General features: G+C 40.8%; 3 protein-coding genes across 4 annotated transcripts in view; all 3 read left to right on the top strand.

The window, feature by feature from the left end:
• The first annotated feature begins 83 nt into the window (after positions 1-83).
• Positions 84-1,379, top strand: LOC137805176 (beta-1,3-galactosyl-O-glycosyl-glycoprotein beta-1,6-N-acetylglucosaminyltransferase 3-like). The gene has a single exon (XM_068604979.1). The coding sequence runs from the start codon at positions 84-86 to the stop codon at positions 1,377-1,379; it is 1,296 nt and encodes a 431-aa protein (XP_068461080.1).
• A 4,096-nt stretch (positions 1,380-5,475) lies between these two features.
• ift81 (intraflagellar transport 81 homolog) lies at positions 5,476-17,653 on the top strand. 2 transcript variants are annotated; one of them, XM_068566220.1, is made up of 18 exons: positions 5,476-5,909; positions 6,026-6,129; positions 6,225-6,405; positions 6,508-6,597; positions 6,716-6,781; positions 7,091-7,201; positions 7,524-7,608; positions 8,141-8,304; positions 8,395-8,490; positions 9,486-9,632; positions 13,169-13,318; positions 14,335-14,463; positions 15,558-15,647; positions 16,362-16,448; positions 16,582-16,653; positions 16,919-17,004; positions 17,219-17,264; positions 17,471-17,653. In XM_068566220.1, the coding sequence occupies exons 1-18, from the start codon at positions 5,766-5,768 to the stop codon at positions 17,651-17,653; spliced, it is 2,031 nt and encodes a 676-aa protein (XP_068422321.1). In that variant the 5' UTR covers positions 5,476-5,765. The 2 variants fall into 2 exon arrangements, with proteins under 2 accessions (XP_068422321.1, XP_068422322.1); XM_068566221.1 differs by lacking the exons at positions 5,476-5,909; positions 6,026-6,129; positions 6,225-6,405 and adding an exon at positions 6,884-6,994 and having other exon boundaries at positions 6,552-6,597.
• The window catches only part of LOC137778873 (sarcoplasmic/endoplasmic reticulum calcium ATPase 2), a 23,248-nt gene continuing 23,168 nt past the window's right edge, over positions 17,609-17,688 (top strand). Inside the window, exon 1 of the mRNA XM_068566219.1 lies at positions 17,609-17,681. Coding sequence (XP_068422320.1) covers positions 17,666-17,681 — 16 coding nt within the window. The 5' untranslated portion in view covers positions 17,609-17,665. The remainder of the gene's footprint in view (positions 17,682-17,688) is intronic.

Here is a 17,688-nt window from a genome sequence, read left to right as displayed (position 1 = left end):
TTCAGATAAGAAGAAAAGCAAACTGGCACCGGCATTGAAGACAAGGTTACCGTGTTAGTGGTTACTGTCCCACAAACAACGACATGGCTTCTGCGAGGCTTCTGGAGAGCCAGGTGTTAAAGACCCCGTCACTAATCTTCATCGGTATGATACTTTCTTTTATCCTTTGGGAAACTGCTTTTAACAGGCAGTCATTGCCTGATCTCAAGATACCACCGCAGTTCTCTTCAGACCTGCCTGGATGCTTGGCTATCATCAGTGGGAACATGGAGGGGAAGAAAGGCGAATTTGAAGTGCTTCTGAAATCCAGGATTCGACAAAATCTTTTATCTGAGGACTTCTACATTAATCTGACAAAGGACTGTCCATCTTACATTGAAGAGAGAGGTTTCATTACAGTACCTCTCAGTGAGGAGGAACGTAATTTTCCCATTGCCTACTCCATGGTGATCCATGAGAAGATTGAGATGTTTGAGCGGCTCCTACGAGCTATTTATAATCCTCAGAACATCTACTGTGTGCATGTGGACCAGAAAGCCACTAAAGAATTTAAGAAAGCCGTGGAGGCTATTCTTTCCTGCTTTCCGAATGTGTTCATAGCCAGTAGATTGGAAAGTGTGGTATATGCCTCATGGTACCGAGTGCAAGCAGATTTGAACTGCATGGACGATCTGCTGAACTCACAGGTCCAGTGGAGGTACCTGCTTAACACCTGTGGGGCTGACTTCCCCATCAAAACCAATAGAGAAATGATTCAGGCACTGAAGGCCCTCGACGGGAAAAACAGCATGGAGACGGAGATAACCCAAAACCACAAGAAACGCCGGTGGATGTATCATTACAATGTAACCACTGCTATCATTTGGACAGACGTGAAGAAAAGCCCTCCACCCATTAGCAGCCCCATGTTCCAAGGAAATGCTTACTTTGTGGCCACCAGAGCCTTTGTGGAACATGTGATGCAGGACAAAGAAGTGCAGAAACTTCTGGAGTGGGAGAAGGACACATATAGCCCTGATGAGCACCTGTGGGCTACTCTCCAGCGAATGCCCTCTGTTCCTGGATCAACGCCTGCGAACAGGAAGTATGATTCTTCAGACTTGCATGCCATCACTCGCCTGGTGAAGTGGGCTGATCTGGAAGGAGATGTGGAAAATGGAGCCCCGTACAGTCGTTGCACAGGTAGTTACAGAAATGCAATTTGTGTGTACGGAGCAGGTGACCTCCGGTGGCTCCTGAGACAACATCATCTCTTTGCAAATAAGTTTGATCCTGCGACTGATGATGTTGCTATTAGATGTTTGGAGTCAGTTCTGCGTTTGAAAGCTTTAGGCCATGACCCGCTTGAAACAGACCAACATTCCACCATTTTCCTTTAAATGTAAAATGTAATTTGTGTTGGAAATGTATAGTGTTCTACATGTACATTAAATTTTTCGAAGAGGAAACCTTTTGTGTTGTGTCATAAAGATTTTGGCAGAGCAACACCTGACGTCATTCGTCCGACAGACTTTTCCATTCCAAAGAATCTCACTTTCACTGCTTTGAATCAGAAGTCTCTGGGCACAACTTAATTTGATTCAGTTTATTTTGTATACATTTTGTGCATGAGGGGAGGAAGGAGGACACTGCGAGGAAGAGCAGGGGGAATAGTTGTGTCTATTCAATTGAATTATTCCAAGTATCTGTTTAATAAATTCGTAAAGACATCACATCGCATTTCTTTTCTCTAAAGGAAATTAAAAAGGTTCATTTCCATTAGAATTGTCGACGAAGATGGTATGCTTGTAGTTTTGTAGGTTTGATCTTGTGTATATTTTCCTAATTGCACCGCATCATTCCGACAATTCCGTAAACAAGCAGTCAGAAAGAAGTTTTATAAGTTTGAGTTTGCTGTATCATTTTCTGATTGCAACAGATTGTTTAGAAAATTCTGTAAACATGTAACGAGAGAGAGAATGGGTGAAAGTCAAAGCAAGTTTAAGCCTGTGCAGCCATAGAGGAAAATGGAAAGGCATAGAGTTTGACACACACACGCACGCACGCACACACACCCACACACCCACACACACACACACACAAACCAGAGACCTTGTTTGCCACCAACGTAAAAAAAAGGGACCGGTCACAAGGGATGAAAACAGGTCTGGTGGGAGAGACCCATAAAAACTGAGAGGAGTGCCACGGGGCGGGCCGCACTGCACCTAAAGACACAAATCCGAGCACAAAGGGTGAGTCGAATTGTGATTTGGATTATGACAAACTTCTGCATGCGATACACACATTCCAAACAACATAGACACCACTCACACCCACATATCAGATATATTTAAATGAAAATCAAGGTTTTGAAAAATGGCCATGTCATGTAAACGATAAAGGTAAAGATGTTCCATTTTTGGTTGACTTATAAGAGCCACACTCAGTTTTGCGCACTTCTACTTTCACCGTGCACAAAGCCTTTGTCTTGTACATTTAATGACATCACAGTAAAAAAATCTTGTAATCATTCTCACATCAGGCTCTGATGGCCGTGGAAGACATGAAAGATTTGAGAAAGGTCAACGTCAGTCCCACAAAGAATCCTGGTAAGCTGTCCAGTGAGAAAGGCTTATCTTATTGTTTCATTAAATCACCAGCAGTAAGTTTGAGAGAAATTGGAGCGGCTTCATCCCACACTTGATCTTGCTTTGGTGTGAATCCGGAGCGTTTGTCCTGTTGCTTTACCTTTTAATGTTTTTACCTGTGATATGTGATTTCTGTATGTCTTGTGACTGTTGAAACTTTATTATGCTGCTGTCTTGGCCAGGCTTCTCTTGGAAAAGAGGTCATTGTATCTCAAAGGGACCGACTTGGTTAAATAAAGGCTAATAAAAACAATAAAAGTGCTTTGGTGGACCCTTAAGCACCTCAAGTTTCTAATCAACACACCATTCTGTCACTCATTTCTCCAGACGCAACACATTGTTTTACATTGTTGACTTGGCTAATGCATTTTTTGTTTTTTTTGCTTTTGTTTTTCTGTACCTGTGCACAAGGACAGTCAATTTTGGTTTGCATCTCATTTAAAATAAGAAGCTAAACCTGGACCAGGTATTCTCAGGCGATACTCAGAAAGCCCTGGTGTATTTCACAGTGTTTTGAGAGAAAATCTGGCTAATTTACTCTTACCAAATGGTTCTGCCTCGCTACAATATGTTCATGACATCATGATTTGCAGCCCAGCGGGTAAAGCTTGCAAATTAATTACAGTAATTCTATTTAATTTTGTTAAATGATCAAATCATTATTATTACATCATTAAATATGACTTTTTTCAATGACCCTCTTATTATAGTAATGCCAAACAAAGCTGTTTCCTGAAATCTATAGAATATGATGGCTAAGCCAGGATCTCTCTGCAAAACGATCATATTGATTTTAAATCTTCTTCTTTTTTTTGGCTTTAACAAATATTTCATATTGGCCATATTGAAATGTTTACACAATTGTTAATAATAGTTTAGCCCTATTTGAAAGTGTTTTATCTTATGGAGCATCTAAGTGCAGACAGACCCTAATAGACAACTCAGATATTAATGAAAGGCACATCTGTACGAATCGGGTTTCACTCTCTGTTCTAAACAATCCACATTACTGATTGCTCTAATGTCTGCAACTGCCATGTTTTCCTAAATGTGTCCAGTACATAAAATATATAACTTCTGACTTGTGAACCGGGATTCTGCTCTTCATGCCGTGGAGAACCGCTGTGCCTGCTGCTGTCAAGTTGGAGGAAATGACACAGATCGCTGTGTTTGTAACAATCGTTCAGGTAGAAACCCTGCTTATCATAACATGAGTGTTGTTATATGACCATTTACTAAAGGCAGTTTGTTGTTCTAGATCTGTGTGTGGCGGCCCAGTATCGACGCAACAGCTTTATCCATTAGCAGGACACAGATGAAGACCCGGATGGGGATGAGGGCGCTTGTCTCAATCAGTCTTAGATACATGCATACCGGATCTTAAAATGTCTAAGAAATGTATTTTGGATGCACACAATATCAAGATGAATTACAAATAGTTTAGTCAATGTTTAGGAGAGAACATAGTAGTATTTTGCTTTAGTACATTACTTTTTGAGTTTTTGTGTTTATTCTACTTTACAAAGTACCTGTGTAACGCACATTGTAAGTTGAGGCATTTGTGTGTAAAAAGTAAAATAAATATGTGTACACAGTATGTATTGAGAAGGTGTTGCATGGTGACTGTTCTGTAAGCTTTGACTAGGTATTTTAGGTACCTCCAAAAATCTACAAGCAGACAGTCTCATCCTGCTTTGGGAGGTTTAAAGTTAATCTGGTTAAAAAGGGATATTACTAGAGCAGGAGCCTAGCTTGGTTATGGAGGGCATCTTTGGGACCCTGACCCTATCACTTATAATCTGGATGCCGAAAGTATATATTACTCTTCCTGTCAGTGAAATCCATCGATCTCTATAAAGTTTGGGATGTTCAATGTTTGTGATGGACCCGGTGTGGTATGTGTCTCCGCCTTGTGGCCATCCACGCGCACTACATCAACATGTCCGCCTCGTCGTTAACTCGGAAACAAAATCTCGAGTGTCATATTGGTTTTTGGTGAATTATGATGATAAGTTCATAGTTAGTTCATACTTATCTACAATTCATTATGTTGAACATTGCTGATCCTGGATGGATCACAGTCAACCCCATTATTTTCAACACAACTCTTGGTCCTTAGGTGGCCACTGCACTTAAATCTTAACTGCATGACCTTCATCATACTAAAATATTCTGACCCTTCGCTTTTTTTTTTTTTTTAAATCAACAGCATTTCCTTTTACTTTTAATACTTAAGTACATTTTATATGAGAAAAATACTTTTGATGTACAGAAAATATCAGATACTTTAAGACTTTTACTCAAGTAGTATTCTAACTTTCTCTTTTACTTAAATAATTTTCCAATGTGGGATCTTTACTTTTAATCAAGTATGGCTTTTGGGTACTTTATACACCCCTGCTTTTGAGATTTAAAATCCGTAAAAAGATAGATAGTTAAGTTGCAATTGTTATGACTATTATTGAGACAAATTGGGAATTTATACAGTATTGTTCAAATGTATTACCATTGTTTACATTGTAACACCTCTGTAAACACCCTTGTACTTTGTGTATGTATCTGTGTTTGTATTTCTGTATGTATTTTCGTTTTGTTTTTGTTCTTTAAAAAAGCCTCCTGTGGACAGGTGTTGTAAATTAGCGTTTCGCTACAAACACTTAACACAGTGCATCTAGTTAGTGTGCATAAATGTATGTTAGAATATTAATGCTACTGTTATGTCCATATCAAATAAAGTCAAGTCAGTCAGCGAAAAGCCTTTTGCGCACACGTAGCGCAACAATGACCCTCTTGATCACTGTGTTAAGGCTACTTCCTTTTAGCAACCAATCCGCCACGCCTTCTTTGGTTTCCATGGGGTTGGTGACAACAACCGCTGACTTTCTGTCCGCTAAACTAGCAAGTTGACTTAATAAAGAGGCGAACTAACATATCTATCGGAAACTTAACTATATAATTTGTAAATATTCGTGTGTCATTGTCACCAGCGGGTTGGGTGGATTTCTTTTTAAAGGTATCTCTGCTTGTTAGTCGACGCCAGAGAGCTAAGATAGCTAGCTAGTTAGCGTTAGCCTTGGCAATTCTGAAAAATAAGCAGGATTCGTTACTTCACTACGAGCACGTTTCGTATCGGTCAAGATGGGTGAACAGCTGAAATTCATCGTCGAACAGCTTAACAAGGACCCATTCAAGAAAATGTTTAACCTCATCACTTTTGACTCCCTTGAGCCGATGCAGCTGCTCCAGATTTTAAATGACGTTCTGGCTGAAATAGACCCAAAGGTGGGACACTGACGTCTGCGTCCAAGACTGGCCAGACTTCACTTCGTATTGTGGTACAAACAGTGCACACATGTTGTCTGATATCATCTCACGCTATTGCCCCATTTCTTGTCTAGCAAACTCTCGATATCCGTGAAGAAATGCCTGAACAAACCATAAAAAGAATGTGTGCTCTACTGGGGATGCTGAAATACAAACCTCCAGGCAACCTCTCTGATGTGTAAGTAACAACATTCATCGAGTAAATGGTATATAAAAACCACGCCACTTTTTAAAAATATCTTGTCTGAGCCATGTTTTCATCCTCTAATGCAGAAGCGTCTTTAGACTAGGCTTGGTGGCTGGCAAAAAGCCTGTGGTCCACCCCATCCTCTATTGGCTGCTACAAAGGGTCCCTGAACTCAAGAAAAGGGCTTACTTGGCTCGCTTTCTAGTCAAATTGGAGGTGCCAACAGAGTTTCTGCAGGATGATGTCATCAATGACACCTCTCACCAGGTTTTCAATTTATTGCCCACACACATTTCGTTTGCTAGTTCATGAAATCGCTAGTAACCTAAAAAGCAAAAGAGGCTATGCATTAATGTTGTGTATTCACAGTATGAAGAGCTGGTGGAAAGTTTTAAGACGTATCATAAGGAATGTGAGCTGCTGAGGACTTCAGGCTTTTCCACAGCAGAAATCAGAAGGGTAAAAAAAAAATTGTACAATCACTGAATTTGTTTTTCACGTTTAACTCTCTGAAGCTTAGTTCATATAATGCACTAAAACCTTTTTTTTATTGCACCCTCTTTTTTTTCAATAACAGGACATTAGTGCAATGGAGGAAGAGAAAGTCCAACTAATCAAACGTTTGGAGAGGCTGAAGAAGAGGGTAAGGCAAACTGTTCAGAGAGGCGCATTCGCTCCTCTAATGCTTCGAGTGCTTTAGGATCCCCTGTGGAATGAAAACATGACCCCGGTCACATATTATCAGCTTCTCTAATAGACCTGACAGGGCTCTGACATGCTGCTAGGCTGTCTTAACAAGGCTGTGAAGTAACGAGGTGTTGATTTAATGGGTCCTGCCAGAAGGTGAAACGTGAAGGTGAAACTTGACTCTGTTAGACGTGCTTGGATTTTTCTGCTGATCATGTGATAGCCTGCGATCCTACAGCATCCTGTCAACTTGTGGATCCACTAGGTGGAGTCAGTGTCCAACCATCAACGGATGCTGGAACAGGCCAGACAGCTGCGAGTGGAGAAGGAGAGAGAGGAGTCACTGACTCATCAGAAGCAAGAACAGAAGAACCAAGTAATTGCTTGTGACATATTGTGGTTTATCATTACATTCGCTCACCTTGGTATAATTAATTGAGACATTGTAGGCCAGTTTAACCAAATACTGTCTGCTTTGCTTTAATAGACGGAAAACAAAAGACATCTTGTAATATCTCATTATCTGAAATTATTGGCTTCATGTTTACATTCATTCCCTTCGTAATCAGAAGATTCATCACCACTAATGAAAGTAGTCACTAGTTGCAGCCCTTATGTTGAACAAACTAATTATCAGTGGTTACTGAATGTCAATCATCCCACAGTACCTTTAGTAGTGATCATTTTGGTTTGTTTAGCTGTTCCAGGCAGAGCAGAGACTGCAGAGGTCGCAGCAGCAGTTGAAGGATTTGCGACAGGCAGCAGCAGATGCCAATCCAGAGAGTGAGTACCCATGTCGTGCTGTTGTCTCTGCAGGACACAGCTGAAGGGGAAGTTCAAGGACACCGCATAGCATTAGGAGGTCTCTCAGCTAATAGGTCATCTGTTGAGACCCTCTAATTATACTGATCTTTGAAGTGCTGTAACAGAGCTTAACTAATACTGAAATTGTCTCCTTTTGTTCTCATCTGGTATTGACCTCTTCCGCCAGAGGAGAGATTTACACATTTACAGTTTCTAAAATGACCTACGCAGTGCAGACTAGGGCGGGCTGCACAATTAATGTCACTTATCACAATTACTGTCCTAAGTTCTGTGAATAGTCATAGGCATGCTGTTTTTTGTTTAGTTTCAATGTCGGTACATTTTTTATATTAGTGTTGTGTTTTCCATATGCATGCATGAATATATCGTATGCACATGCGTACGATATATTCAGCTTTTCTTAGTAAGTAATTAGAGCTGCAGAAAGCCTGACAGGATTACAAACACGCTGAGCTCAAAGTGATGAATTAAAACGTACCGTCGATTTCAGGCTTAATGAAGAGGCTTGAAGAGGAAATCAAGATCAACTCCTACATGGTCTCTGAGAAACTCCCCAAAGAGCTGAAGGGTATAAGGCGCACAGTGCAGTTCCTACAGAAAATAGTGTCAGAGCCTGCCATGGGCCAGGCAGATCTCCAGGAGCTGGAGGACAAGGTTAGGACCAGGATCTGGCATAAAGACTGTATATCTCCATACACTGCCATATGTTTGTCTCTGAATGTTCAGCAATTATCTCTTTCACAGATTAAAGAAGTTGATTCCCAAATAAACCATCTGATTGAGAAGAGGATGATGAGAAATGACCCCATGGATGACAAACTGACCCTTTACAGACAACAGGTGTTGAACTACTTTCATGTCTTTCATCTTTTTGTCTATTTTGCCTCTTGTGAACTGGGCCCTGTGGGTGCTGACTGTGATGCTGTGTGATGTCAATCTTTGCTGGCCTTGCGCTCGTGCACAAAATGAACAAAATAGGGACCCATTCATTATCTGTTTTGAGAAAATCAATGAATTGATGTATTGGATTATTTATTTATTTGCAAACAAAGCAGGGATAGCAGTGCACAGGTTTTCTTTCTTTTCTATCTTCTTTTTAAGGAGTGGTACATGTCTCCAAACTAACACGTTCAAAAACCAAAGTCACACATTAACACAAACTAAATAACAGATCGAGGCCGCGGTAGATCAGCAACTCCTCTGTTCTGGGAGGTAAAATTACTCTTTTTGTCAATGTAGTGTTGTAGCTTTGTAGAAAGCATAAATAACAGTTTCAGTTCCTTGTTGAAAAGGGCGGCCTGACGACAAGGTAAAGTGATTAAAATATTGCAAATATAGCTTATACTTAAACTGATATGGATTTCTTTTATGCGTCCATTTCTTTTAGGTGGCTAGAATACGTTTTGCTGCTGACCCTGTTGCTCCCATTTTCCTGCGCGTCTCTCCAAACTAGGGGCGTGCCGATACATCATCTACTATAGGTTATACTATGAAGAAGTACAGTACATCAAACAACCCCACTGAAAACAAATCTAAACTATTCCTTTTAATATGAGCACTGAGAAACTTTCCTGCCTCAGCAGATGAATGTGAAAATGGCCTTCTAGTGTCAAACGCTGCAAATAAGCGCTCACACATGCAAGCGACGAGACCGTTAGCAAAACACACTTTTGAGTGGAAGGGGCCTTTAAGATTTTGTTCTTTTTTACTGGCTCATATATCTTGCCGTCACAATATCCCCATTGCTCAATTGCATCCACTCTCCCACAGGTTCCCAGTCAGAAACTCTTTGTTTGTCATGTTTATACATATCTGATAAAACGTGACTCTTGCAGGCCTCCATCATCATTCGAAGGAAGGAGTCAAAGGCAGAGGAGCTTCAGGAAGCAAGGGAGGAGCTGGCTGCAGCAGAAAGGGAGCTGAGGCAGAGGAGCAGCCAGGCACAAGCCTCAGATGGTGGAGAGGTCATTCGCGGTGATGAGGTACACCGTTTGATGTTCTTCATTCACTCACAAAGACATGCAGTCACGAAACATCTTTTACCATCTCCGATTTCTTGCACGCTGTGTTGATCATATATAGATGAATTGACAATACCCAAGAAAAGAAACATTCTTGTGCACAATTCTCTTCTTTTTGTTTATGGTAGCTGCTGACATTGCCTAGAAACTCCAGCTTTATCACAGGGCGCACTAGTAGATTTGAAAACCGCAGAAAACACAAGAGGCTATTTCTGTTCTTATCCAAACACAGACGAGGTCACTGTCTAATGTTACTTATCCCTTTTCCTTACTCTCCCCCACATTCCCATACAGAGCCATGAATAGAACACAACAGAGAATATCCAGAACAAGGAACTGTACTGTGCAAACTGCCTAAGAAATAGGCCTTTTTTCTCTCCAAATCTTGAGTGTCATCAATCTCCTAATTTAAGTCAGCTGGACACATTAAGCAGACATGGAGCATAACACTTTTTGTCTTTATTTATACAGCATGACAAGGAGGATGTACTCTTCCCCCTTTTTAGAGACGTGGCACGGTGTACTCTGAGCTGTCCTGTTGATGAATAGAACTGAACTATTGACAGGGGCAAAAAAATTACGTAATATTGTCACGCTTAAGTGAGAAAATCCTCTAGCAGTCATGTCTTCTTTTACCCGTGCATACACTAAACTTAGAGGTAGAGTCAATTCTAAACAGTTCTGTAGTTGCAGAGGGACACTGATGGATGACGCTTATGCTGTGACCATATGTACTGTGTGAATAAGAATTTGTATCGTTCAATGTTTGATGCACGTTGCTATTCAAGAGTTAAGAACTGGGATCGTTGCTGAGGCCAAAAGAGTTCCAGTTACATGATTAAAATTGCAACAGCGTAGTCGCTGCTCTGGCCTGTCGGGTTGTCGTCAACCCGTGTAGGAGTGTTTTGTTTCAGGGCGATTGTTCCGGTGCTGACCTGTCTGTGTCATAAAAAGAAAAAAAAAAGTTAATTTCTCCCCAGAAAATCTCCATCACAAACATGTATAATGCTAAATGTAAGCATTTTAGCACCCCTGCATTATTGCCACAATTCCTATTAGATACATTTGCATTAGATACATACAGGTACATGCATGAAATTTTACTTCTAGTTTTGATCCATCCATTTTCACAAGCAGTGGGTCTCTGTTAAGAACAACTTGAGGTTTTGTGTCTCGCTTGAGGACATTTCGACATGCAGACAGGAAGAGCCAGGGAATCAAACTTCATGAACGACCCACTCTAAAAACAGAGTTACAGCCACCCCACTTAGATAATTACTTAAGTAAACACACATCATGTGGACAACCTTTTTAGGCCTCCACAGAATGTTCTACGAATTGGTCAGATCTTTAAAGAAATCTTCTGGGTTTGTATTACAGAGTACATAACTGTCAGGCGGGGAGGTGATGTTTTTGCAACACAAACAAAACTAATAATTTTGCAAATAGAGGAAGTAAAGTATCACTGGAAAACAAATACCTCTTCTCACATGTTTATTTTTTTCAGTAATGAAAGAGAAAACAATCATCTGAGTGATATTGTGGCTGAGAAGTAGCAAAGTCTTCTTTGTGCTGGAAGACTATTATTGACAATTACGAGATGTTGGAGAAGGGTCTGACAATACCACTGGTATAAGACAGACGCTCACGATTAATTACAACACTATATTACAATTAAGTGAAACTGCCATACATTTAAAGTCTGACTGAAACGATGAGAGGGAGCTGTTTGTAGCTACAAAGAGACCCCTTGAGACGATACATGAATGAAGTTTAGGGAAAATGCAGTTTATCAGTCCTCGGTGGTTTTGGGCCATCCGCCAAAGTGGAGATGATCACTTTATCGGAGGTATTTTCCATTCTGCTGGTTATGTGTCATCACATGCCACCCACCAACTGCAGGGTCTCTCTGAGAGACATGACTGCATCTGCTTGTCATTGGTTGGCCAGTAACATGAAACCGCTTTATCAACTAGCCTCATCGCGCTGGTTAAATTTAGTCTTACTGCAGGCAAGACAATGTCAGCCATCAGATTAACCTGCTTGCTTTTTCTTTAAATATTGTGGTGATGTGGCTACATTTAATGTTTTGAAAGAAGGCTACCGTACAGCACATATAGTTATTTGGAGTATGTGCTGCACCATTCATGTTTCTGTTTACTTGTCTGTAGCTGTGTGTGTTGGTGTGAATCTACTGTATGTCTAAAATAAGTGCTGGTGTTATGACTGTGCTGTCGGCCAGTTTACCAGCAGTTGTTTTTGGGATACACTGTCGGGAACGCTATGCAGTATTATTCTGCTGTGCTAATTCCTCTCTTAGCCATGTCTGCCCTTGATGTCCCAGAATACACAAAGAATAAATGTACATACACACACACACACACACACACACACACACACACACACACACACACACACACACACACACACACACACACACACACAGCTTCGCAGATCCCCAAAGGACATGAAGCACATTCTGTGATTTCTGGAGCTGTTCTCCCGTGTCCATGTTCATTTATAGCTGCTCTTCATTGTGTCCTGACAGACATTCAGGGTGACTGAACAGCCACTAAAAGCAGCTATTCTGCCAGATGAAGCTGTTTGCTGTACATAGTTGGCTGTGAATCTGAAAGGATCGAGTGACTGTTTCAGGTCATGGCATGGCCCCCAGTCACTGCTGTTCTCTAATCCCGTCCCTCCCATGTCTCAATTCTTTGTCTTCTCCTGTGGCCATTCATGGCATCTCAGCTGTGCCAGACACCATGTTGTCAAGTATAACCTGTATTAATGCCTCTTTCTGTGCAATTCCCAAAGAAGCATTTACACTGTCTTGCTGTTAAGCAGGTACAGGAGTATTAACCATTAAAATACATGCCCATTTTTTTCATATTTCAGCTGCTAAAATCTATATTTTATAGTAACAATATAATGAAATGACTAAATGTATGTGAAAGGTGTCACTGGTACTGACGAACCCACTGATACAGACTTCAGTTTAGCCTTAACACACCGTTTAGCGTCTTTCAACTTCTTGTTTGTTCAGTGTCACTACTCGTAGTTTCAAGATGCTGCAAACAGCTGTTGACACTCACTACCTGCCCAGCACCAAATGACAGGAGGGCAACGTAGGTGGCTAGCTGATGAACATAGTAGAATATTTAGCAGGTTAAGGGTCCAATAGTTCCACGGGAGTTGGTGGAGACCTAACCAGAGCTAAAAAGAGAGTTAATATTGGACAGACAAATGACGCACTACTTCAAATCAATGCTAATGTTGCTTTCTGAAAACAGTGTAAATAAATAATCAACAGTTATCTTACCCGTATGAACTCGGGAGATGATATTATGCGCGAGTACTGCTGTCTTAATGCAGGTTTAATGACCTTGTAAATGTCAGTGTAATTTGAAAGCAGTTAGTAGTTTAGTATTCCCTTCCCTAAAACAAATATGTAGTGCTCTATTTAATGTTGTATTCTGTTTCTTTGTTTTTCAAAGCTGAAACGGTTGGTGGTGAAATTGCGCAGCAAGGTAACGGTATACAAGAAGCACCGTCAGGAGATTGCTGAGCTGAATGCCGAATATGGAGTCCTGCAACGAACGGAGGAGATTCTTAAGCAGAGACACGAGACCGTCCAACAGAAACTGGTAACTCTTTAACGAACTCCTATGTATAACTTTCATTTTGACGGAGCATATTTTCTGCAAGACAAACAAAGGAAGGAATGGGATCCACTTGTTGCCTCTTCTATATATTAGGTCTTGTACAAGCTGCAAGCAAAGATTCCCGAATAATTATTGATTAATAGGAAGGTAGATGAATAGTCTTTTTCTTTAATCATTGGCACTTGACCATTCGAATGCCGCAGTGACCTATACCCTCATTTCTCAGCCAATGAGCAGCTTCAGTCAAATTCAATTAGCTGCACCAGAGCACCTGGGTGCTGGTCTGGTCATTAAAGGTAGCATTAGCAATCATCTCCCTGCACTCATGCTGCCGTTCCAAATCTGCTGCTTTCTATTGAACTCCTCATTCACGCAATTTGTGCAAAAAGCGAAGATGTTCCTGGAAATGGCTTCACGCCTCTGTGCGGTCCCAGGACCTGACTCGCTGAAAGACGGTCTGACGCAGGCTGAGCTGCTATTTCTGATGGCTGCATCTGCTGCTCCTCCTTTTGTCTGCACCCCACACAGGATTTATTAAAGCAATTAACGTTTGCATTCTGATCGCGTGTCTAGCCTCTTATTGTGCGTGAGCCCGATTTTTCAGCTGGATAGTTCTTCATACATTTGATGTCTTTTATCAGCCAAAGAGAGAGTCAAATGATGGATGGGATGAATGGGTACCTTTTGTTACTGCAGCAGAGATATGCAGTAATAGGGTTGCCTGTATTGTCTGACATTAAAGTCTTTGTGTTTGAATTCCATTAGCAAAGAGGTCTCAACAAAGTTGTATCTTGTGATGGGTTTCAAAATCCTTTTCCAAAAAGAAATGCATTTGAATTGTAAAGTCGTTGACGGCACACCGACTGATGGTTCATGTTGCTGTAGACATTTGCTGTGACTCATGATTGATTCATAATAAACCCAGGCAACCATTTAATTTTGCCTCTGAGTTTGTACGTACACTTGAGTTGTCGTGTGTCTCTGGTGTGTTTTTCAAGCAAACTATGGAAGCTGAGAAGGGCATCTCTGGATACAGTAACACTCAGGAGGAACTGGAGAGGGTGTCGGCCATCAAGAGTGAGCTGGACGAGAAGAAGGGCCGCACACTGGATGACATGTCTGAAATGGTAACTATACCATGTTAGAAAATGTTTTTCCTAAAATCTGTATTTGCAACATCCCTTCTTGCGATCAAATTTTTTTTGTCATTCCTGGAACCCAGTAAAAACGCTTTAAACTATTTGGAGCCTCATCTTAGTGCGAGCTAGAGAAATTATTTCATCAGCATGTTAAACATGCATGGTTGTAAAAACGGGATTAAAGATCATTTGAGCTGAATGTATTTGTTCTAACACTGAATGAATATGTTTTAATTAGGACGTTTGCTGTTTGCGCTCAATCTTTACTTTTATAACCAGAGTAATCAACCCTAACAGGATTATCCTGGAGAAATAAAGGGTGAAAAATATATAAATATATACATTTTAATAATGATGCCCTACTGACAAAATAAAGAAACTTAGTGGGCTATGTAGTTATTACATTACTTTATCTTTACATACATTTTAGGGCCAATAAGCACAAATATTGTGCAATTCTATTCGTAAATGCTACAGACAAATCATATTCAGGCTCACAGCACAAACAAATGCAAGGTAAATACATTATTCCAGCATGGTGCACAGCTTCTACTTTTGTATTTTCTACTATGTATCACCTTGTCCTTCTTTTGTGTCAAGGCCCAGAGGGAAGCAGTTCCAACTGATTAGGCCATGCTCCAGGCTGTAGTGAATTTGTTGATCCGCTTGGCAGCTTGTAGATTTGCACACATTTACAATGATGAAGTCAAACATCTCTGGCTCCAACCTGAAAGTAGTCCTTTGCAATGGCACAGCCACAAAGCTGAAACCTCTAATGTTTTAATGACTACTTACCAAACTGTTACTGAATATTGTCGTATAATCTTTATTGGGGGTCTTAATGCTCTTTCTACTATGATTGTTGATCAGATTTGTCTGGTGATAATGTTGCCTAACTTAATCATCTCAGCCACTCATTAGTCACATTACCTGCTGTTTTCTCTGTAGACTTTAAATGTATAAAAAGGTAACACAATTCAGCATTAAATACAATTTACTCTCAATTGACTTTGTCTTTAGTGTAATATGTATGTTGTTTTGTTCAGTTCAATGCAGTGTGTGCTATTGGCTTGCTTTTACAGGTGAAGAAATTGAACTCGATGATCGTGGAGAAGAAGTCAGCTCTAGCACCCATTATAAAAGAACTGCGGTCCCTGAGGCAGCGTTGTCAGGTGAGCTTCGCCCACATTACAACACCTCTGCTTAAAAAGATCCATACAACCCAACAATTAGTGCTCAGGAAGAATGTTTGCCAGCTGACCACATTTGAATAAGGACCTTCCACAGCCATGACAAAACAGTCTTTCCTACGCGTTCAGAAGAGTCTGTCAGTCAGTACTGTGAAAACATATTTGCAAGTAATTTATACTCCATAATGCAGATAAACTTGGAGTGAAAAATACAAACGAATCAAAAAGCAAAAGTATTAATCCTTTGTCAATTTAAAAACACATAGTGGGATATTTACTGTGTCTACAAGCTAGTTGGAGTTAGCTTATACTGTGTTTGTGTGTTATCGTGGACAGGGCCCATTAAGAATAATTTACATAGACCATAAATAAATTGCACAATGGGAAAGCCCCCCACATGGCAGAGTTAAAGCGGAGGCTTAAATTTTCCTACACGTGTTCCCCGAATCGCTCTTCCATCTTACTGGGTCTGCGAATGAAGAGCCCCAACAGGAAAACATAAATAGCTTTCGTAGGAGCCTGCTCACTGCTCAAAAGCCAGCTGTGATGTTTTGTTGATGTGAAACCCTGCTGAGAGTGTGACAAGAGGGTTGACAATTGTGCTTTCATTCTATGCATTTGCATTTCTTGAATTGTACGTAAAATATATTATCTCTCACATTTTGGGTATAAATGTTTGGATTCCTATCTTAACAGGAACTCAGCCAGGAGTATGAGGAAAAGAAGGCACAGTATGAAAGTTGTACTGCTGGTTTGGAGAGCAACCGATCTAAATTGGAGCAGGTATATTTATTCTCCCACTCTCAAATGAATACAGTTACCAATGTTAATACATATTTATCCAGTGTATTCTTTTGTAATATCTTATATCTTTGACAGCATAGAGTATGTCTTTGTTCTTGTTTTTAATTCACAGGAGGTGAAAGCATTGATCGGGGAGACAGCACAGGAGGAAAACCGATATCATTATATCAACTCCATGTTAGAGGCAAGTATTTTAAAAAGAGGGTTGCCGAAAGCATTATTATTTTTTCGTTAGCCACATGGGTGCGTTTATAACGCATCATTATCAATGTTTCACAAGCCGATCATGGCCAAATTAGAATTAATGCTCCAAACTCTGAACAGTGACTGGCTACTCACATATGTGCGGCTACAAGAGTGAATAAAATCTCTCAGCATTTTGAAAGTGCCCTGCCTCCAAACACCTACTGTGGTTAAAAAAAAAACTTTCCATCTCGGGCCTTCTGCAGATCACTGAGATGCAAATACAGCGGGCAGCTGAAGAGATGAAGGCCTATGTGTCCTCTGATCCACAGGAGAGAAAGAAGGCCATCAGGTGAGCATGCAGAGACAGGCCAACCGGCTGAATACACGCTTTGCCTCTGGAAGCTGTTGTTACAACACAGTTTATTGTCTTACACAGCACAAAGTTACCACACTCCTTACCACACCATGTTATAGCTAGATAAGCTGATACACCGCACCTTTTTTAAAACCAGTAGGTGAAAGCAATGTGCTCACATTTAAATGTCATTCTGCTTCTTTTGCAGGGAAGTTTACATGAAGAACATTTCAGAGCAAGAGTTACTTGGCAAGGTGAGAAAAGTGTACCCTCAAGCTGACAATGGTAGGTGGCGTCATTCTGTCAACAACCTGTCTGAGGACAGACTGGAAACAAGAAATGTACTGGAAGCTTTCAGGACTGCTGCAAAGTAGATGGAGTATGTGTAAACAGTGACCAGCCTCATACTATACTGAAAAGGTTCATTTTATCAATCAATATTTTTCTTTGTGGATTCCAGAAGTTACGTGAGAAGCAGAAGTTGGTGAGGGAAAGCCACAGCGCCAACATGGAGCAGATGAAGATGTGGTGTGACCTGGAGCAGCTGATGGAGTGCAAGAAGCAGTGCTTCATAAGAGCTCAGAGCCAGCCATCTATTGGTCAGGTGATCCAGGAGGGAGAAGGGCATAGGCTGGTGCTGTGAAGACTCGTCCAGATGGGGTCCACTGCAGGTGACCT

This window comes from Clinocottus analis, unplaced genomic scaffold (assembly GCF_023055335.1).
Source record: "Clinocottus analis isolate CAN_PGR_092001 unplaced genomic scaffold, fCliAna1.0.p SCAF_7, whole genome shotgun sequence".
NCBI classification, from domain to species: Eukaryota; Metazoa; Chordata; class Actinopteri; order Perciformes; family Cottidae; genus Clinocottus; species Clinocottus analis.
This window is presented reverse-complemented; position numbering and strand designations above follow the sequence as displayed.